General features: G+C 48.2%; 1 protein-coding gene across 1 annotated transcript in view; it reads right to left on the bottom strand.

Moving 5' to 3' along the window:
* Positions 1-4,473: 4,473 nt before the first annotated feature.
* Positions 4,474-23,402, bottom strand: part of KCNH3 (potassium voltage-gated channel subfamily H member 3) — a 337,652-nt gene continuing 318,723 nt past the window's right edge. Inside the window, exon 15 of the mRNA XM_085600263.1 lies at positions 4,474-13,871. Coding sequence (XP_085456389.1) covers positions 13,233-13,871 — 639 coding nt within the window. The 3' untranslated portion in view covers positions 4,474-13,232. The remainder of the gene's footprint in view (positions 13,872-23,402) is intronic.

Below are 23,402 nucleotides of genomic sequence, written 5' to 3'. Positions count from 1 at the left end.
GCCCTCCCGGTACTCTGGCTGGGGATCCTCCCCCCTCAGAATCCTCCTCAAAGTCATCTGTAGTGCTGCTACCCAACATGCTACCTCATAACAAAACAGGGCTGCCTCAATATCCTGCCTTGTGGATCTCTTCTTCACAGGCAACTCCCTTTCCTTGCATAAGACTTGTAGCTTCTTTATCGTGTAGATGTACAAGTGTCAAAATTTGATTTCCATTTTGTCAAGGCCTCACAGGTACAACTGCTAACCAGAGTTACAGTCCTCAACAATACTTCCAGAAGGCAAACAGGGAAAGACAGTATGTGGCACGCAATAGTCTGCGTTATGGTACTAGTGTACACCAATCACTGTAGGTCAAGTGCAAACGCAAGTCCTATCCTCACTGCTGACAACCAATGTAATAAATGGGAGTCTCTAGTTGGCAGGATGTTACCCTGTCCAATTAGGGACCCTTCTTCCTTGTCAGGATAAGGGGATATACTACTGAAATAACCCCTGCCCATCCCCTTGGTAGCTTGGCACGAGTAGTCAGGTTTATCTTAGAAGCAGTGTGTGAAGCATTTGCACATAACACACAGTAATACAGTGAAAACACCACACCAATTTTAGAAAAATAACCAATATTTATCTGTGCAAACAAGAGGAAAACGATAAAAGACCAAAATACAGTAATCCAAAATATACACTTTGCTAGCATGACTTAAAAAAGCAATTCCTTAAAGCCAGTAGCTCAGTCCGGCGCTACCACGTTAGTGAAAACAACAGAATCCAACTGTTCTGACTGACCGTGTTGTTGCGGACCGGCATCAGTGCCAGCAGACTCGTAAACAGTACCCTTGGTTCCAGTTGACCGAGTCTGTGTGGGACGGTCGCGGCAACCATCGCAGTTGCGATGTGAAGCGTGAGGTGCCCTCAAGTCACGGTGCAAGCAGCGGCTCGGTGACGGACATCCAGCAGCATCGATGAGACCAGAGCTGCGGTGCAAAGCGGGAGGTGCTCGTTACTGAGAGGTCACGGTGCAAGTGGCAGTGGCGGTTGATGGGAGCTGATGTCGGTCGGCCCAGACTACGGTGTGGGACGGGGCGGTGTGTCATAGGATGTTGAAAGTACAATCCAGTCCTTTCCCTGCCCAAGACAGAAGCAGCAACAGCAGGCTAACACAGCAGAGCACGCCGCAAAGTGGCAGTCCCTCCTCACAACTTTTCCAGCTCTTTTTCCTGGCAGGTTCCTTAGTTCAGCAGTAATCTAATCTTTTGGGGTCTGGGACCCAATAGTTATACAACATTTTCCTTTGTTCTCTTGTGGCAAAAAGTCTCTGAGCTCAGTCCAAACCGGTTCTGTCCTCTCTGGCCCAGCTTCCTGGCAGAAGGTGGAGACAGCATAGTGCAAGGGAGACAGGGCCTATACAGGTGCAGGAAAAATCTCCTCCCACCACTCTAAATGCAGGCCAGGCCTATTCAGCTGTGCTTGAAACTCCTCCCACTACTCTGAATGCAGCCAGGTCTATTCAGCCCAGCCTATAAAAATCATCTTTACTAAAAGATGCATTTTTACATTTTGAGTTCAGACATACTAAACTCCATTCCTCTATCTTGTCCCACTGGAAAGTTATATTTGTTAGATGTTACAAAGTATCTCCCATTCTATCCTATAGTGAAAAATGAAATACACTGTATTTCACTATCAGGACATGTCACCCCTACCAGCACATGTCGTACCTGTCATATACACTACACCCTGCCCATAGGGGTGACTTGCATGTAATAAAAGAGAAGATTAGGGCTTCGCAAGTAGGTGCATTTGCCAAGTCGACATGGCAGTAAAAAATGTGCGCAGAGACTGCAGTGGCAGGTCTGAAAACCCTATGTAAGGCTGCTTGTGTGGGTGGCACAAATAGTGATTCAGGCACACTAGCAGCATTTGATTTACAGGCCCTGGCACTCTGAGTACACTTTACTAGGAGCTTACCAGTAAATAAAATATGCCAATCACAGGAACACCAATCCATAATACAATTTACCAGGAGAGCATATGCACTTTAGGACTGAATAGCAGTGGTAAAGTGCCCAGATTCCTAAAACCAACAAAAACAGTAAAAGAAAAGGAGGCCAAAAAGCAAAAAGTCTGGGGTAAACCCGCTGAAAAAGCCAAGCCCAACACTCGCTATGTGCAGTGACTTATCAAACTGGGTGCCATAGACACATCATTTAAAGACTCGACTTTACAAATGATCTCAAAGCTCACAAGCCATTCCAAAATATTCTAGCCTTCTACATACAAGTACCCAAGGTCTTTTGGGACCTCTGGAGGTATTCATGTATTGTTGGAGGTGAAACAGCATCTTACACATGTAGCTGCTTCTGGTGCCATCCTGTGATTTTCCTTTTCTACAGCTATCCTCTTTCTCCAATTCTCTCTTGTTCTCTTTTTGATGCCTTTGCCTTTTCACACGTGCCCATTTCTCTCTTCTGTCCTGCCTCCTTTTCTCTTGTTCCTGGCGAGCTAATTTTAACTTCTCCCACTCAAATGTTCTGACGTTCTTCTCTTTCTCAGCCTTCATTTCCTTAAACCCCCCCAGGGAATAAATTCTTGAATTGGTGACAAAGACACCCTTGAAACTAAAAGAAGCAGGTGAAAGCCTTGGGGAAATACCGGAAAGCACATTTTGGAGTGTCTGAAGAAAGAATGGTATAAGGTGCTGAGAGAGTCAAACACCACAGCACTCTTGGTGGACCCCTAACATAGCACTCTGTCCAGAGGCCATTACAGTTTCTCCACTAATATCCAGTTTGTCTAATTGATCCTTAAGAAAACCTACATGTATTTCAATAATTCGGTTTCTGGGAGGCATCCATCCTTGTTCCAAACACCTTTCCTTATATAAGGACCAGGTATCCAGGCTACTCCCACCACCCTTTCAATAAGATTGTAACTGGTACTTGCAAATTTCACACCACCTGCTGGGAATTGCCAAATCCTGTTTGGGAGGGGGAGTTACAGGGCATTGAATGGCTACTGGGCACCAAGCATGGTGGTAGAGATCATTTGCCACTGGTGTCCTGGGGTCTGTTCTACAATGGCTCTGCAGACTGGGCTGAGTACAATCTGTTCCACATTTGACTGTCAGGGTAGGCAGAGGGGCCAGTCATTGCTTTGTCTGTGAAATAGTGTGGGGGTGAACAAGTTCAGAACTCAATAGTTAACCAACAGATTTAATAACTTCAATGTCCAGCCCAGTGTCTGTGTTTTAAAAGAAAGTTCTTTTTAATTTCATAGCAGTACTCAATACCCTGCAATTCAACCCAGTTGCGGTCTTGACCAGGTTGATCAGCACACCGAGGCAGTTGCAGCCCTAACCGGGCCAGTCACCACACTGAGGCATGTAAACTTTTGCGGTTCTTGCCAGGAGCCATGGAATGAATGGGAGATCACGTTACTGCTGACTTCGCTCTTAGGCAGTCTGCTTTCTTTGGGACGTCTTCAGAGCAGGAAAATGATGGGTTTCTTCTCTTGTACAGTCTCTCCTCCTGCAGAGGCAGGCAGACTCCTTCCCTCTCTCAGTAGGCAGGATTCTAGGCACTAGACAGACCCTCAACTCCTCCAGCAGAAAGTGCAGACTTCAGGTGATGTTTCCTCACCGATGGGAGACTGACCCTCATGTAGACACCAGACACGGTTACACAGCAGTCATTTGAGAACTCTGCGAAGCATTCCTTTCCTATGTCATGAAGAATTTGGAAGTGGAACAAAGAGCGTTGTATGTATCCCACTTTTGTGCACAATTTTCAGGCAAGATGTGGATCTCCTGCTTAAAACTTAAGAACAGATTTGGGGTGTTCTCTTTCGAGTGTCCTTCTGAGGCTGCACTCCAGACACAGCCTTTGTTTAGCAATGCTTCTCACAGCAAATAGTGCTGGTGCTGACTCCAAACAAAAACACGTTCAACATGAGCACAATAAAGTTGGATGATTCTGCACCAGCTGTCATCAGCCTCTCTGAAGCAGTAATCAGGGCTGGAAATCAGGCAGGCCTGCCCTAGAGCTTTCTCACCTTGAACAACAGAAGCTGCAGTGCCACCCTTCGCCCCTACCATCTACCAAATAGTACTGCTCAGGAAGAACTAATCAGCAGGCCCTTTTTAACAAAGTCTTCACGGAATTTCTAAAGTTAGCCCTGTGTAATCCTCCTCATCTCATTGTCTTGATTTCTACCTTCCAACCATAGGAATGCAGGCAACACACTTTTACTATAAAAGTCAGGATACCACATGCATATGTAGTAGGGCACTCAGGGTAAGGGAACACACTCATATACCTTGCAGGGGACATTTGTGGGGGACTGGAAACTCACTAGATTAGCCAGAAAGTATTCAAACAAAAGTATGTTTATTCAAAGAACACATGGACACTATAGTCTACATATCAATATGAAAAAATGATATATAAATAAGAATCAAATGTATATAAACACGGGTAAAGCAAAGAAGAAAAATTTGCAAAGCCTTTAAAATATTCACTGGAATAGTCGTAAAGCATTGTGGTTTTTATTAGTATTGTTAACTGAGAAAAAGTAAAGCAAGGAAAACAATAACAAAAATCAAAGTCTTCAAATTGGCCATCAATGAAGTGTATGTTCTTAAAAAATAAAGTCTCTAGGCATCCCATGAGTGAGATACAATAATTATCATAATCAAGCGACTTTCTTCAGCCTTTTGCCTGGAGCTGTGATGCCTCAGTGATACTAAGGGGTCTATCAGGATAGCGGGCGGATGTCCGCCGCCGGGCCGGCGCTGGCAACCGCCGTGCCGGCAGCGGTCATCCGCCCGCGATCGCAACCCAGAGACCGCCGGCCCCATTAGCATGGCGGTGACAACCGCGGCGGTGAGATTTTCCGCCTGCCACTTTTCCGACGGTAGCAGTCCGCAAGCTTGCCTGGTGTGTGGAGCTGGACCGCTAAAATGGGGCCGGTGCAGGGCCAGGCTCCTCCGGCATGATTATGATGCCGGCGGTAGCCAGCCTTTCCGCGGCGGTGGAACCGCCATGGAAAGTCATGCGGAGAATGTCTCCGGGGGCCCATTGCGGGCCCCCAATGTGTTTGGGGGGGTGTGGGTGCACTGGGGGGACATGTCCCTGTACCAGGTGGCAGGCACTGTGCAGTGCCTGCCACGCAGTCCAGGAATATGCTGGACATGCCTTTTTGGACATCGCAGTGGTGCTGCTGGCAGCAGCAACCGCCGCAATGTTAAAAGCCGCGATCCGACCGCTGCGGTCAGATTGCGACTGCGGAGCATACTAATTGGACCGGCGGTTATGCCGCAGTCCTAGCGTGTGGTTTTTTCCCGCTACCATGGCGGTCGGAGTGCTTTTCCGACCGCCATCCTAATAGACCCCTAAGTTTCTAGCAGCTGCCCATCAGCTTCACTAGGTAGAGCTACCTGGCTGGTAAGGCCTGGATGTCTCCCGAGATCCGTTTCTGTATTTTTATGAACTTGGGCGGGGGTGGCTTGATAGAGAAGCAGAGATGTTTCTTTGAGAAGAGCAGACTAACTATCGGGCAAACACTAAGCATTGGTTGAATTAAACTGTCCTTCACTGGTCCACAGAAAGAAAACTAAGAGACTACTGTGTGTGTGCACCAATGCTTAGTTTGTAAAATAACCCCTGATATGATGAGAAATATGTCCCAAATTTTTAACCATCCTCATCACATTTCCATTCCTCAAAACATCTAAATTTAGTGTCTCTCAACCTCTGATAGACAGCCGTCTAGCAAGTATAGAATATATGATAGCTCCTTTTTCAACATCCTTGCCAGACTAGGATCATTAGAAGCTGCCATCTTAACAACCCAAAATCTATCTAGAGAGATTAGGCAGTTTTTTACCCAAGGATCACCCTCAATGGGTTGTGTTTAAAGCATTGTTTTCTCCCCACCAGCTACCCGGTTTTACCCCACATCACAATGCTGATTCCTACTTTGATAAGACTTTCTCTTTTGAAGCTTAACTGTTATTGCCCATCCCCCTGCACTTGTTTCCTGCCATTGCAAATGCTGATCAAAACCTCAACTTTTCTTCTACTTTACAGTTACTCCTGAGGCTACCCCTCTTTTTTGTTCCTCAAAAATATTACACCAATAGCTCTGGGTAAAAAATGTACTGTTAAAACTATTAATTGAATTTACACCCATGTGAGGGGCAGTTGGTCACTTTATGATTACCTTACCGTGCTAGAGACATCTCATGGGTCAGTAATCTTGACAAAACATGTCCTGGCGATAGTATGGTATTGAATGAAGTCTGCTGTTGTTGGAGACAGTTTAGTTAGACTACATAACAATAATATATCATTTAGTAAGCTAAAAAAAGCTCTCATTTTTGCTTCATTTACAACACCCCTTCCACATTTCTCAACTGTTTTCCTGCTTCATTTCAACACCCTCGGATACCAGCAGTGGCTACCACCAACACATTCTCAATTCCGTCAAGCAAGTTTACTCTGTTGGCCTTACCGGATAACAACGATTGACTCTTTCGTGCTAATTTTCCCCTCGTAACAACAAGTTCCATCTGTATTGCAGTCAGTCCGGCTTATGGCAGAGGTGGCCAGGCTGACATGAAGGAAACAACTGACACCAACAGCAGGTCTGGTAAGTTGAGAATCTTATTTGGAACAGTGCCAGAATATTTGATAAAGTTGAAAATAATGAATGGTTCTCATTTGTTAAGCAGTTTGATGTTATATTATTGCAGTAGAACTGAGCTATTTATAATTGTTGTCTTCATTGCCATTTTGCATGAGCTATTCTGACATTACCATCCTCTTCAGGGAGAGGTAAAGAGGGATTGTTGATGCTGGTAGCGATCTTGTTGAGCTGTACTATCAAATCATTAGAACAGACGCATCAAAACCTGCAGGTTTCCTTATTAGCAGGAAGAATGCTTATACATTTCTTTGGTCTTAAAACTAGTGTTCACCAAGGTTCTTCTGTTATTCTAGTAGCAGACTCAAAAGCATATTCATGTTCCAATGTTTCTACAAGTTTGATGGGGCACCTGATTTTGAGGAATGGTTACCAGCAAAGCATAAACATGATCTCAAGGAGAGGCATTATCTCATAAGTACAAACTAACTACTGTGCACAAGGCACCTGATCTCGATTCTTTAAGGGTCCCCATTCTGGAAGAGGATCCTTTAGTATAATTGATTATATTTATGCTTCCAATGGTTTGGTCAATACAAATTCAGCAAAGTCAGGTATTGTTAATGATCACAATTCATTGTTTCTTTCATTTGTATTGAGAAATCATGCAGAGGTGATTTCAACAATTATCTCTAGAGCAGAGAACATTAAGGACAACAGTATAAGACTAAAATGGGAACCTATAGATCCTACTGTTATCTATAGAGATCAATGTTAGCATGTTCTAGCGAAGGTTATTCTTGTATTAATGATGCTACTCATCACCATGTAACTTGAAAATCTTTTGATAAAATGTATTAATCTGTTAAAAGCACTTATTTGTGTCCGTAGAAGTCACATTCTCAAAAGTGGTTTGACTATTCATGCACGGAGTCCTACCTTAATCTCACTCATCCACTGAAGAGGATCCCATGTGATAAGGTTAAGGGCTCTAGGTTTGGAGCCATTTACAAAAAAACTATGGTAATCAGGGAGGCTACTATTGACAAATTAATCTGAAAAAATGTGCACGTGGCCAATGCTTTAAAGGATAATAATCTGCTCTGGAAAGCGATTAATTAAACATTTTTAAGTCATAATTTAAAGCTCTCAATAGAAGTGCCTATTCAATCTGACTGTACTGAGACTCCATCTTTTAATAAAGACAACCATTTGCAGCCTCCACCTTGGAATTCTCTTATTAAGAGGTATTTGATGTAATTAACAACAGTTCATCTGACAATGCTCCCGATATTGATGGGATGCCAATGGACGTGTACAACTTTAACATAGATATTTGGACCCCTATTTCTTTTAAGAATTTAAAATAAGAGCATGTATTCTATTTCTTAGTATCCTGGTCCCAGTACTTTATTGTCCCAGTTTTCAAGAAAGGGGACAAAGATGATTTAGACCCCTGCTGTTCTCGTCCCATCCCACTGATAGAGTCAATAGTCAAACGTGTCTGGTAGAGTCATCCTTGAATGACTTCTAACCGGGTCTTTTGATAACAAGGTTATCTCAAATATTCAATATGGTTTAAGTACTAGTCTGGGCACGATTGAACAGTGCCACCATCTTAAACTTTAGATTATAAGTACACAACTGTTAAAATGGGCTCCATGCATCAGGCTTTTATGGACTTTAGTTCAGATTTTGATTGTTTAAAAAGGACCAAGTTATAGTCCACACTTGGTCTGACCCTGATCTTGATAACGTTTTTGCATCCTGTTCAGGGCCGGACTGGGAACCAAAACCGGCCCTGAAAAAGCGCTCGCTCGCCTCGCCCCCCCCCCCCCCCCCGTGGGGTTGGGGGGGCGGCCGATTTTGTTACAGGGCCGATTTTGTAAAAACGGCCCCCACCCGTGCGGCACACTGGGGGATTGCCCGGATCCCGCTATGGAAAGTCCGGCCTTGATCCTGTTCACTAAAGAGCCCAATAGAAACTCCTTTTGCAGAAACAGCAATGCTGGCATCGTTGGAGCTGCCACCTAGGAATTTTCTTCTATGATGAGTTTGCCTAGATCATTATAAGGACTCCACTCTCTCCTCTGAGAGAGAAATGTAATGCTTTTTGCTTCCTATGCACAGAAATTTCAAATGGTAATGAATTGTTTCTTCTTGATACTGAAAGAAGCCAGGTAGAAGAATGAGGACTCCCTATCTCAAAAACCCAGTGGACTAATTCCTCAACAAAAGAGACCTTTGCCCTCTCCCACTGGTCCTTCTAGGTGCTGAGTGATGGTTGGTCACAGGATAAATTGAAAGTTAGCTCACTTTGTTAAAAAAAAACCTTTGACAGAGTAAAACCTGTAACAAATCTTATTAACTGAGAGCCACAATTGCAAGCGTTGCAACTCTTGTGAACCAAAGAGGGCATTCACAGTAGGTGGCAAAGCACTGCCATATATTTCCCGCCCAGCTGAGTTCAAAACAATGACAGAACACATCCAGGGGTTTTCCTGTAGTGCATTCCCTACCATGTTTGCTGCTAATCACAAAGCTTTAACTTCCTGTACTGAAGATAAGCACAAGGATGTACATGTGTTGACTCTTGCCATCAGTGATTACTTGGTACGTAATAAGGTTAAGGTGCCATTTGCTAACAAGAAAGGAAAATGTGGCAAATAGTGAAGCAGGAACTGTACACTGAATGGGGAGTTAAAAACAGAATCTGCTGCCTGGATGTTGCCATTGGTTCTTGAAGGTGTGACTGGTTTAGAACAGGGACCTGCAGATGTAAAGCAACTGTTGTTGCATGGATTGCCTCATCCTGATATTAGTGCCGCCACTACTTGGAAGGATTCTAATAAACAGAGAGCTGTTTGTTTGCCTTCTCCGAATGGGCAACGAGATTTCATAGCAGGTTTAATCAGGAGACCAGATACAGAGGGTTTTAGTTTTCCCCTTACATAAGTTCTTCTCTCCGAAGAAATCAATCTGAAAATTAAGCCGTAGCTCCTGTTATACTTTGTGCCTATGAAGAAGGGAAACTCATCTAAGTAAAATGTATGAACTTGTCTCTCACACAGTAAGTAAATCAGATACTGGCAGATCAACATCCTAGCCTTCAGACTAACAAATCATCTCTGCTGCTGATTCTCGCACATCCCCTGGGCCCACTTGATAGACTTTAAAAGGCATACTGTTATTGATTTTTAATGCAGTGTTTCCTGAAAAAGCTTAAAGAGCACTTTAAATATAACAACCTCCTTGATGATTTCCACTGCACTTTAGGTCTGAATGAAATGGCGATGTTGCAAATAGTGGATGAAGTGCTGCAAACTGTAGAAAAAGGTAAGTTGTGCCTATACATTCTTCATGACCAATTGCAGAATATAAAAAGGTCAACCGTGCCTCCTTTCAAAAAATCGTGGAAGAATGTATGGGGATCAGTGGCATAGGTCTAAGAAGGTTTGAATCATATTTTGTCAATTGCTTGCAGAAAGTAAAGCTGGCAAACTCTCTCTTCAGCCCCTCACTTTGGTAAACTGTGGTCCTCAAGGTTCCACCATTTCCTCAACGCTTTTCAATCTGTACGTGGAACTCATCAATTTTTCTCCTGAGACAATACATCTCTTTTCATCTTCATGTTGATGTTACACGGTTGTATTTGAAATTTGCCTCGGTGGAGGGTGTAGCCGAACTTGCAAACATTCCAAGAGACCTTCAGTCATGGATGTCTGTTCGTCTTCTCAAACTGAATTCCCAAAGAATTGAGATATTTTACTCCCCTCCGATCCTCACAGCATCCTTCGGGTGCAAGCCTGGCTTGATGCAATAAATCTGAATAACTGCCAGCCATTTGTGATTAAAGAAACAACTGGGAAAAAATACTTTTTTTTCCGTGTTCAAAGCTAGCCAGCTCTCATACATCCCTGTTTTATACAGATATGAAACCTTCTTCTACCTCCCAGTGATCCACCGCTGGGTTACCAAAAAAGGAAAACACTATTGCTTTTTAATTTCAGAAACTTAGAATGACTCTATACTCCTTGAGTTGTCCCTTATCGCATACATTTGTTTCTAGGCTGGCCCAGTGGGTGCCGTTTTCCCCTTATGTTAACTTTCATACCCTATACTGAATTTGTTTGGTCTTTAATCTCTTTCTGTTACATACTGTATGCTTTACCTGTATATTCTATATGGCCTATGGCGGATTTGTAAAGTCCTGTTTTCTAGAGTGTGTTGGTTGCATTATATAAAACCGTAAATTAATATTTTGATTTTTCCAAGCACTAAACCCATCAGGTGCTACAATATCTCATACAAAAAGTAATTTAAGCATCTAACCTTGATGGATTGTTAGGTTGGCTTCATCTTTACAGACAGCTGAAACTGTTAACTTCTTGTGACCTATCAAGAGGGACACTCTCCATGCTGAGATTCTCCGGAGTAAAATATGGAAGCAGGACCTTGAAAATAGTTATCTTGACACTTGCCACGCCATGTTGTGGCTGGAAGTTAAAAGGACAAGGGTGTCTGAGAACGAAGCAAACTCATGGGCATGGCCTACAACTTTCAATTTTTGAAGGAAGACTCCCCTCCTCTTTAACTAAAAATACTGCTTTTCAAACCTGTTAAGAGTGTTATTATGCGACTCAGAGAAGATGACCTGGATATTGAGAACTGATGGCTGCTCATTAATCATTTTTTCACATGAAATCCTTAATTAAAAAGCCCTCATCCCTGGTCCATTTTCCTCATCATCCTGAGATCTCTCTTTTATCCTCACTCACGCCTTGCCCGTAGCATTTCCTTTGAAGAAGTCATAATTTACAAGAGTAATTAATGTGTGCTTAACCAGCAAATGTTATGACACTGCATAACATATTCCCTCTTTCCCATTCAGCTTTATGGAGTTTCTTTGATCTGCTGTATGTACTTCAAGATTTTGGTGGCTGGTCTACTTAATTTTATAACAAGGCCCTGCCCAGTGCCTCCCAAAATCTATAATCACTCTTGTAATTTGCCAAGGCAAGGCCGGATTCTCAAGCCAGCAATGAACGCACAAATATTTGTCTCGTTGGGGCAGCAAAACACCTGACTTTAAGGTGCGGCACACTGTGTCTTCTCACCCTTCGGCTGCAAGACATTCCCCTTTACAATGGTTATGCCGAGGTGCAGAGCTCTACAGTGGTGGGTAGCTGTCCCTCTTCCTGTATTTTGGGTCAATTCCTTTTTAAAGCACTCCAGGTGGAAAGGTGTGGTATAGGTGGGGACGTATGAGGAGGGAGGCAGAGGCTTTATGAAAGCCTCCTCTTACATTTATGGAATTGTTTCTTAGATTTTCTTCCTAACATGATGGAAAAGGGCACAATGAAAAGACTATTAGAATTTGGCTATGATTTGCATCTTCTATGGTAGCTTCCCTGTTCCTAACGCGACAGCCTTGAAAGCGACTGTTTCCTTCCAGAGGAGGTTGGATTTGTTCACCTTCTGAAGCCAGTTATTGTCTTAGGATGTGTTGTAGACTTGAACCAAGAGCCTCTTTGTGGTGTTATAATCTAAGTACCTCTAAGAAACAGGTTGCAATCGCTCTGTGGCTCAAGGGAGGGGCAGCCAATCATGTATACAGCTTAGAAAACAGTTTAAACTTTGGCAAATGTATGTTCCAATACAGATTTAAATTTATATGTATTACATCTCCTTTTGTTTGCGTTTCCAAGAAGCCAGCCACAACCCATTTAAATTACCCCCTAAATGTACTGTTGGTTTGTCCTTTCTGCTGTCGGCCTTGCTCTTTCCCAGTGTGAAGCAGTATTCTTCCAGCCTGTCATTCCAGTTGAGTCCCATTTAGCGGCTGTTGCTGTGGTCTGTGCTGCCCCTTCTCTAGGGCCATGATCTGCCCCTATGCCACTGCTGTCCAAGTTCACAAGCTGCTTGTTGACTTTGTGGGGGTAAGAGATATAAGGCTTTCCTCTGCAGTTTCTTCTTGCTAGTGAGGCTCTTCCTGTGTACTGGAAGCAGAGCCTCTGACCAGGTCCTCATGTGGGCTGTGGTAGGCACCCATGTGTGCTTCCTCCTGCAAAAATCCCATTGCCCCGGTCCCTTTCTTCCCTCAGTCTCCTTCCAGGGTAATTGAGAGCTCTTCCTTCTCTGTTGCAAAAGTCCCTCCGTGTGCAACTCTCTGACGAACTATGGCTTATTCTGCACTAACACCTGCTCTTCGATGTCCAACCACCATTTTGAAATTGTCTTTGTGCCAGATACAGTACAGAGGGACTTGACAGGGCCTTTAGTCTCCCCTACTTCAGTGCCTTGTAAAGGGGCCCGGCAACTCGCGAGAGGAATAACAATGTTAGCGTGCAAGGAAAGGGGATCCCACCTTCTGTTAGTCTCCTTGTATCATTTACTAACTATCAGAATCCAAACCTCACTTGTTCTTGAAAAGTAAACATTCAAAACAGATTCGGATTCCCTCCCCCTTTCCACTTCCCCAGAAACTCAAGGTACACGCACATTCTGTCAAAAAACAAAGGTTTCTTGAGAAATACTGAATGAAACCTCGTCATCTTCTATCCACTCTCCCTCTCCCCTCATATTCACTATCAAACACCAGTGCCTGCTTCGCAAGGCCTGTGGCTGCTGTTTGTGGCCATCTCCTCTGTCATACTCTCCTGGCACGAAATAAGGTCCATCTCCACCCCCTGGTGGTCCCATGGTGGCACTCGGCTGCTGGGACTTCTGGGAAGTTCAGTCCTACTTTTTAGGCTGGGTTTACCAGGGGCATTACTGTGGCAGGGGTCTTCCAAGCACAGCTGCTCTGTAGGGTCGGTGAGATGTCCATGAGTTGCCATGTCTGAACTAGGGATGGGCTGTGTTCCTGTACTATTTCCAAATGGTTTGCAGTGTGTCCAAGGCGAGCTTTGGGAGGCTTGTGGCCCCCACTGCCAGGGTGTCAGCATGGTCTGCCCCCCGGGCTCCAGCTGCATGCAGGCAGTGTTGGAACAGTAAGAATGTGGGTTGTGCAGATGGAAGCTCTGGAGTCCTGTGTCAACACGGAGAGGCTGCAGGAGGCTGGGCCTGGTCCCTCCCATGGCAGACCTGCTGGCAGAGCCAGAGTAGGGGCACTCTCCTCCATGGGCACAGGAGGAGGCACTGCGGGAGACCAGGAAGAGCTGGACAGTGTGGCGTAGGGACTGAAGGCCTTCTCGCATCTGGAGCACCTGTTCAGAGAGTTCAGCCACCTGCAGGGAGTATGAGAGATAGAAAGAGCGAGTGAGTTGGTGAAAATAGTGTGTATGTGAGAGATAACGTGGGAGAGAAATTTTATGTCAGGAAAATAGTCCCTTTTGTTTGAACTTCCTACAATGGAAATTGTGCTTAAATTCACAAATGATTGTTAATGTTGGTATATTTTGGGGTGATTCAACAGCTTTGTCTGTAACACTGGGGAGGGTGGGGTTTCGGGGGTGGGAGTAGGGCACCCCAACCCTCACCAAAACTTCACCACTGCATTCTTATTAATTATTTTCAGTAACTCACAAGTAGGGAAGCGTTCACCACCAGTGGGTGCAGCCAGTGCTGGGGAATTTTTGCTGTAAAGCACGCAGTGTGCTCCTCCCGCTGCACTGTCAGAGTTTCTTGTGGAATGATTAGGCTGACAAATCTTGAGGTGCACCAGTGCCCTTTGGAGTGGTACTTACTGTAGCATTCACACCACCTCTGGAGCACGCAAATGACTACGCCACATAGGGAGGTCTGTAATACATGTCTTTATTCTTTGGCATGCAACCATTGACTGAACATACTGCGTAACAGACTTTATTCACCACACACAGACACACCCAAATACCTCCTAACTGATTATGTAACTTTGTAAGGAGTCCGCATAGGACCACAAGGATCCTACTGCCCATTATCACACAACACTAGATCTCCCCCTTTACTAAAAAAAATATATGGACAACATATATACATTAGAGTTCCTCAATGAGTCGTCGAGGTACTCACACCAATCTTCCAGATTGAGTAGCACGAGCTGAAGGAGTTGCACTGTCATTTGGCATCATAGCTGTAGACTCAGATGCTTAACTTGGCCTCTTAGGTGGACTTGTTTCACTCGTGAGGTCTGGAGCTAACGAACATCGAGGCAGATGTTTGAAATGGGACAAGTCTTATAATGGACTTTTTAGGACATTGAGCGGTCACCATATGTTGTTTAGTTGTCACAACTCTCAATGGATCAGCATCAAATGGAGCGTCAGTGTTGCATCCCTGTTTTTGTTTGACTAGGACTTGATCTCCATCTTCGAAAAAAGTGTCCCTAGAGCATCTGCGATTATCTGCATAGGCCTTGTTAGACCTGTCAGCCCTTTGGGTGGTCCCTCCTCATCATTATTTATTTTGTCCCACTTTTGCCTCAAACCCTGTTTGAATTTTTCCTTTTTGGGAACCACCAGACTTTTTAGTGTTGCTGCAGATTCAGGGAGCCATTTTAGCTACCCCTGAAACTTCTGTCTGAGGGCCTGGAGCACAAAATGGTGGCCACCTGTGACATCACCAGCATCCACTGGAACCTACCAGCACCTTCCAGAACATTCCAGAACCCTGTGACAGTTGGAGGCGGTTTGGAATGTTGGGGAGTTAAGAGAGAGAGTTGGCAGTTGAAGCTGGCAGTTGGCACCTGACTGGTGAAGAGAGAGCAGCACAACAGTGAAGGAGGAAGGAGTGAAGCAGCAGGGGTGGAAACTTGTGCCTGGAGTGGGGTCCATAAACCCACCCTTGATACTAGTCCCTACTGATGGATCCCAGCCTGTAGCCCTGTGTGGGAAGAAGCCAGAAAAACTCATCCTAAGGACCTGGACAGCAGGAACAGGCCTTAGAAGCAGAAAGCAGCAAGATCCTGACCTGGAAACTGGTTTCCCTGGAGTCCGGCGTCGAGTAGCCTAAGACCTGGAGCCCGAGGTGGAGAAGCGGCGCTGACTGAAGAAGCAGACGTCGTACCCGGAGCCGCCTGAGGTCGTGAGAGGGCGCCGACGGAGGTCGTGAGGAATACCAAAGGTCGAGGAGGAAGTTAACCGAGGTCGAGTGAGCGGCGTCATCGGAGGAGTGAAGTCCGCCCTCCGGAGTCGTCGGAGACCGAGGTGAAGTGTACCGGAGGTCGGGAGTGAGGATCGCACTCCGGAGTCGCCCGGAACCTGAGAGGAGGAGCACCGGAGGTCGGGGGTGAGGATCGCACACCGGAGTCGCCGGAAGTCGACATCGAGGCCAGGCCGGCCGACGTCATCGAAGCCGAAAGCGCCATCGGACCGGAGCCGCCCGAGGTCGACATCAAGTAGAGACTGCCCGACGCCGTCGAATCGGAGGTCGAGATCGAACCGAGGCCGCCGACATCGGACCGGAACCGCCTACCGGCGTCGTCTAGAACTGACATTGTGCCGAGGCCGCCGAGACCGAACCGGAACCGCCTCACAGCATCGACACGACTCCAGCGGCGTCGGAACATCAGAAAAAGGGCAGTAAGTGGAGTAGAGGGCGCCTAAGGCCCTGTGGAGACCTGAGAGACTGCTCTAAGGGGCTAGGGAGGTGCTGGAACCAACCTGACTGTGCCAGGGGTGAATTGGGACTAACCTAGAGAGGTTGTGTGGAGAGAGAAAGCCAGGGCACTGGTATTCCCCCCTTTATCTACCTCAGTTTAGGCCTCAGCCTTGTCCCAGCCAGGGAGTAGAACCCCTCAAGCCTTCCACAACCCTACAAGCTGTGCCTGGGCCCAATCAGCCCTTAGGAATTGAAAAGTGATCTGATTACATGAGTGCTGCTGTATACTTTTAATTATTTATTGGGGGCACTGTATGTATTGTGTTTAACCTATTTATTGCTTCACTATATTTATTGGTCCACAGGACTGGTTGGTGTACAATATTTATTGGTACAGTATTTATAGCCTCAGAATATTTAATTGCCTGTATTACCTGCACTTATATTTATGTCCCTTGTATTTATGATCATCCCTATTTATTGAATCTTCAGACCGTATTTATTTGACCTGCACTATTTAAAATTTGTACATTGTGATTGACTTATTTATTTTTCCAATCAGCAACTAAGAGAAAAAGATAAAGAAAGATATTTTCATAATTTTTACGGTGTAGAGTCGTTTTTGGAACGGATGCACGCATGGTTATTGTATGGGTATATTGTATGCTTAGCACGGTGCCTGTTTCCTGACCACTCGAGCCAAGCTACCACAGTGTGTTCGGGGAGTCCACCACCACCCTGCGGAGTGGGAGTGGGCTGTTTCCAACATAAATTGGTGTTCAGTGGTGGGATCGAGCTGTGCCTACGTATACTCAACAATAACTGTGGGTAGTCCATAGGCCTACACCGGGAGTTTTCTCAAAGCGGCCTTCCTAATTGTGGGTTTTTGTTTTTTCCAAATTTACTCTGGTGGTGGGAGGAGGTATTATTAAAGGTACCCCCCTGCATTGTTACTGCACAAAACCTGTCCTCTAACCTGAGTGGGCAAGATGGAGTTTGTACTAGAAAATCTAGAAACGTACACTGTGGCCCAACTCAGGGAGTTTTGCCAGCGGGAGGGGGTGTACTGTCCCCCAGGAGCAAAGAAGGGTGCACTCCAAACCAGCTTAAGGGCTTGGGGGGAGGCACGCCGAGAAAGCAAGGCTGAGGAGGAAGACAGGGATGGAGAGCCTGACCCCGAGGGGGCTGAGATGTACCAACCTGAGGTGGGGAACCTGTCAGCAGGGCCCAGAACCATTTCTAGGAAGGGCAGCAGTGCCTCTAGCGGTGGCTTGTCTGAAGTGGAGCTAACGGACCGGAGGGAGAAAAGACAGCTCACATGGGACTTAGCAAGGCTGGAAAAGGAGAAGGAGGAGCAGAGGATGGCCCATGAATTGCGACTGAAAGAAATAGATCTTCAGATCTTGAGAATCGGGGCACAACCTGTTCCTAATGGTGGCAGCCAGACCCAAGAGATCACCAGGGAATCTAAACCATACCTGCCAAAGGACATAGTAGCTAGCTATGGAGTGGGCGACGATATCGCCAAGTGGCTAGCGGCCTATGAGGTCTCATTGAGGGCCCATGGGTTTCCAGAGAAGTACTGGGGAGGGGGATTGTATAAGTACATGCCTCCAGCTGGTAGGGATGCTTTATTGGCCCTCGAAGAGGATGAGCAAACCCACTACCCCACCATGAAACTGGCGCTCATCAGAAAGTTTGGACTAACACCTGAAAAGTACAGACAGAAGTTCAGGGGTAGTCACAAACTGGGCACGCAGAATTGGGTGGACTTCCTGGACTATGCGAAGAAGGCAATGGAAGGTTGGATTCAGGGCAGTGAAGTGAGGAACTACGAGGAGTTGTTTGACCTAGTACTGAAGGAACACCTGCTCGAGAAATGTTTCCCTGAACTGCGGCAACACCTGGTGGATAGCAAGCTGACCAGTCCCCGGAAGCTTGCTGAGGAGGCGGACATTTGGGCTAGTACCCGGGTGTCCACAAGGGGGACTGGAGGGGATACTCAAAAGGCCGGACAGGGCGCCCCCCAGAAGAAAGAGGGAGGGGAAAAGAAAAAGGAGTTCTCCAAAGGCCCCCAAAATAACTTCCAAGGGAAGGGAACAGGATTCACCTCTAAGGCTAACCCACCCAGAAACCCTAATCCTGGCCAGAGTCAGCAGCCAAGGGTTGTCCATTGCTACGAGTGCGGTGGCGTTGGACACTATAAAGGAGATCCGAAGTGTCAGAAACGACCACCCCCTCCCACTGGAGGAAAGACCCCCGGAGTAGCTAGTGTAGTGCTCGGGGAGGAGATGCCCTTAACTAAGGGAAGGGAGTGGGCGGGTGTCACTTTAGTGTCCCTGGGAGAGCGGGAGATGGTTCCTAAGATCCAGGTGCCCGCAAATACCGCAAAGTATGGGCAGTGGGTCGCCATCAACGGCCAAAGAGGGGAGGCTCTGAGAGACACAGGAGCCAGTATGACTATGGTGCGTAGTCAACAGGTGTCTCCAGAGCAGGTAATTCCCGATGTACTCCACCCAGCCGCGATGGCTGACGGCAGAACAGGTCACTATCCCGTGGCCGAGGTTCCCTTTGAATGGGGGGGGGTTGCAGGTTCACTTCGAGTTGCCGTAAGCCCTGCCGTGCCAGTCGATTGTCTGCTGGGGAATGACATGGAGCACAACGCTTGGAAGGAGGTGGAATACCGGACTCACACCGAGATGCTGGGTACACCTGACTGGGCCTGTGTTAGCACAAGGTCCGCGACTACCCGAAGAGGGAGTTCATTTCGGCTGGAGCCTGGAACAAAGGCCCAGCCAGCTGCCAGTCAAGGGAAGAACCGAGGACAGGAGGAGCCTGCCTCGGCGTCTCCACCCCGTAGGACGGATAGGCCACCGGAGGTGGTGGACCAGGAGTCTGCGGAGGGGGACGTTACCAACCTGGAGGACCTACCCATCCCGGCCGAGTGGCACGTGGAGGGAGGCCCGTCCAGGGAGGAATTCTGCCAGGGCCAGAGGGAGTGCCCTACCCTTGAGGGGCTGAGGCGACAGGCCGAAGCCCAGGCAGCAGGGAACGTTGAAGGGAACTACAGTGTTTACTGGGAGGATGGCCTCCTCTACAGTGAACCCAAGGCACCCCTACATGGATCGTCACGAGCCTTGGTAGTTCCTCAACGTTATCGAGCCTTCCTTCTGGAGTTGGCTCACGAGATACCATTGGCAGGACACCTGGGGCAAGACAAGACCTTCGCCCGTCTTGTCCCACACTTTTATTGGCCTCAGATGAAAGTGTCGTCCGATACCTACTGCCGGACATGTGTGTCTTGCCAAGCCAGTGGGAAAACAGGGGTGAAGCTGAAAGCTCCCCTGGAACCACTTCCTGTCGTTAGCACCCCCTTTGAAAGGGTGGGCATCGACATTGTGGGTCCGTTAGATCCGCCAACATCAGCTGGTCACAGGTTTATCCTGGTCCTGGTGGATCATGCCACACGGTACCCAGAGGCAATACCTCTGAGGACCATAACAGCACCTGTTGTGGCAAGGGCCCTGATGGGAATCTTTACCCGAGTGGGTTTTCCCAAGGAAGTTGTGTCCGACAGGGGGACCAACTTCATGTCAGCGTATATGCGGGCAATGTGGAAGGAGTGTGGAGTGACGTACCGGTTCACCACTCCTTACCACCCCCAGACCAATGGTCTGGTGGAAAGGTTTAACAAAACCTTGAAGGGCATGATCAGAAGTCTGCCTGAAAGCCTGCGGAGGAAATGGGACGTCCTCCTACCCTGTTTACTTTTTTCCTACAGGGAAGTGCCACAGAAGGGAGTGGGCTTCAGCCCCTTCGAGCTTCTGTATGGGCACCCTGTACGTGGACCTCTCAACCTGGTGAGAGACGGATGGGAAAGAACTCCCAGAAAGCTTCCCCAGGATGTGGTGAGCTACATGCTGGCCTTCCGGAGCCAAATGGCTAAGTTGTGGAAGCAGGCTTCTGACAACTTGGAAGCCAGCCAAGCAGTGATGAAGGCGTGGTATGACCACAATGCTCACCCGGTGGAGTTGGAGCCTGGCCAGAAAGTGTGGGTGATCGAACCCGGAGAGCTTAGCGCCCTCCAGGATCGCTGGTCAGGACCCTTTGAGGTGTTGGAGAAGAAGGGTAAGGCTACCTACTTGGTGGACCTGAAGACCCCTCGTCAGCCCCTGCGGGTGCTGCATGCCAACCGCCTCAAACCCCACCACGAGAGGCCCGAAGTCATCTTGATGATGGTGACTGACGGAGGAGAGGACGTGGAAAGCGAGCCTCTCCCTGATCTGTTTGCGTCTCAAGAGAAGGATGGGTCGGTGGAGGGAGTGATTCTCTCCCCATCTCTAACTCCTGAACAGCAGGAGGACTGTCGCCAGGTCCTGGGGCAGTACTCTTCGTTGTTCTCCCTTGTCCCGGGTAGGACTCACCTGTGCGTCCATGACGTGGACACAGGAGACAGCCCACCTGTGAAGTCCAAGATCTACCGGATGTCAGACAAGGTGAAGGCCAGCATTCATAGTGAAGTCACTAAGATGCTGGAGCTAGGAGTGATTGAACCTTCTAGCAGCCCCTGGTCTAGTCCGGTGGTGTTAGTACCGAAAGCTGCACCACCGGGTGCCCAACCAGAACTGAGGTTCTGTGTGGACTATCGGGGACTGAATTCAGTGACAAAAACTGATGCTCATCCGATCCCTAGGGCGGATGAATTGATTGACCGGCTGGGAGCTGCCCAATATCTAAGTACCTTTGACCTTACTTCAGGGTACTGGCAGATCTCGTTGACTGATGGAGCAAGGGAAAGGTCAGCCTTCTCCACGCCCAATGGCCACTACCAGTTCTGTGTGATGCCCTTTGGGCTCAAGAACGCACCTGCCACGTTTCAGCGCCTGGTAAACCGGATCCTCACCGGAATGGAGAGTTTCTCTGCTGCTTATCTGGATGACATAGCCGTCTTCAGTAACAGCTGGGAGGATCACTTGCGTCACCTGCAAGCTGTTCTCCAGGCCCTGAGACAAGCTGGATTGACGATCAAGGCCAGCAAGTGCCAGATCGGGCAGGGGTCGGTAGTGTACCTTGGACACTTGGTGGGTAGGGGAGCGGTGCAACCCCTCCAGGCGAAGATCGAGGCCATCATGGCCTGGGAACCCCCCAAGACACAGACTGAGGTCCGAGCATTTTTGGGCCTCACGGGATATTACCGCCGCTTCGTGAAGGGGTACGGTACCATCGTAGCCCCCCTCACGGAGCTCACGTCCAAGAAACAACCTCGACGGGTAGTCTGGACGGAGGCCTGTCAGCAGGCCTTTGTGAGATTGAAGAAAGCCATGTGCGAGGCCCCGGTCTTAAGGGCCCCAGACTTTTCCAAGAAGTTCATTGTCCAGACAGATGCATCAGAACATGGCATTGGGGCAGTGTTATCGCAACTCAACGAAGAGGGTCTGGATCAACCCGTGGTCTTCCTATCCCGGAGACTACTTCCCAGGGAACAGAAGTGGAGTGCAATAGAGCGTGAAGCCTTTGCAGTGGTATGGGCTCTGAAGAAGTTGCGGCCATACCTGTTTGGATCGCACTTCCTAGTTCAGACCGACCACAGACCCCTTCGCTGGCTGATGCAGATGAAGGGGGAGAATCCCAAGTTGTTGAGGTGGTCTATTTCCCTACAGGGAATGGACTTTCAGGTGGAACATCGGCCTGGAGTGGACCACGCCAATGCAGACGGTCTCTCAAGGTATTTCCGCCTTAGTGATGAGAACTCCCAAGGGGTTGGGTAGCTCTCCCCACTTTCAGCTGGGGGGGACGCGTGTTAGACCTGTCAGCCCTTTGGGTGGTCCCTCCTCATCATTATTTATTTTGTCCCACTTTTGCCTCAAACCCTGTTTGAATTTTTCCTTTTTGGGAACCACCAGACTTTTTAGTGTTGCTGCAGATTCAGGGAGCCATTTTAGCTACCCCTGAAACTTCTGTCTGAGGGCCTGGAGCACAAAATGGTGGCCACCTGTGACATCACCAGCATCCACTGGAACCTACCAGCACCTTCCAGAACATTCCAGAACCCTGTGACAGTTGGAGGCGGTTTGGAATGTTGGGGAGTTAAGAGAGAGAGTTGGCAGTTGGAGCTGGCAGTTGGCACCTGACTGGTGAAGAGAGAGCAGCACAACAGTGAAGGAGGAAGGAGTGAAGCAGCAGGGGTGGAAACTTGTGCCTGGAGTGGGGTCCATAAACCCACCCTTGATACTAGTCCCTACTGATGGATCCCAGCCTGTAGCCCTGTGTGGGAAGAAGCCAGAAAAACTCATCCTAAGGACCTGGACAGCAGGAACAGGCCTTAGAAGCAGAAAGCAGCAAGATCCTGACCTGGAAACTGGTTTCCCTGGAGTCCGGCGTCGAGTAGCCTAAGACCTGGAGCCCGAGGTGGAGAAGCGGCGCTGACTGAAGAAGCAGACGTCGTACCCGGAGCCGCCTGAGGTCGTGAGAGGGCGCCGACGGAGGTCGTGAGGAATACCAAAGGTCGAGGAGGAAGTTAACCGAGGTCGAGTGAGCGGCGTCATCGGAGGAGTGAAGTCCGCCCTCCGGAGTCGTCGGAGACCGAGGTGAAGTGTACCGGAGGTCGGGAGTGAGGATCGCACTCCGGAGTCGCCCGGAACCTGAGAGGAGGAGCACCGGAGGTCGGGGGTGAGGATCGCACCCCGGAGTCGCCGGAAGTCGACATCGAGGCCAGGCCGGCCGACGTCATCGAAGCCGAAAGCGCCATCGGACCGGAGCCGCCCGAGGTCGACATCGAGTAGAGACTGCCCGACGCCGTCGAATCGGAGGTCGAGATCGAACCGAGGCCGCCGACATCGGACCGGAACCACCTACCGGCGTCGTCTAGAACTGACATTGTGCCGAGGCCGCCGAGACCGAACCGGAACCGCCTCACGGCATCGACACGACTCCAGCGGCGTCGGAACATCAGAAAAAGGGCAGTAAGTGGAGTAGAGGGCGCCTAAGGCCCTGTGGAGACCTGAGAGACTGCTCTAAGGGGCTAGGGAGGTGCTGGAACCAACCTGACTGTGCCAGGGGTGAATTGGGACTAACCTAGAGAGGTTGTGTGGAGAGAGAAAGCCAGGGCACTGGTATTCCCCCCTTTATCTACCTCAGTTTAGGCCTCAGCCTTGTCCCAGCCAGGGAGTAGAACCCCTCAAGCCTTCCACAACCCTACAAGCTGTGCCTGGGCCCAATCAGCCCTTAGGAATTGAAAA

Source organism: Triturus cristatus, chromosome 4_2, assembly GCF_964204655.1.
Source record: "Triturus cristatus chromosome 4_2, aTriCri1.1, whole genome shotgun sequence".
Classification (NCBI taxonomy): domain Eukaryota; kingdom Metazoa; phylum Chordata; class Amphibia; order Caudata; family Salamandridae; genus Triturus; species Triturus cristatus.
Note: the sequence above shows the minus strand (reverse complement) of the source record. Positions and strands in the feature narration are given on the sequence as shown.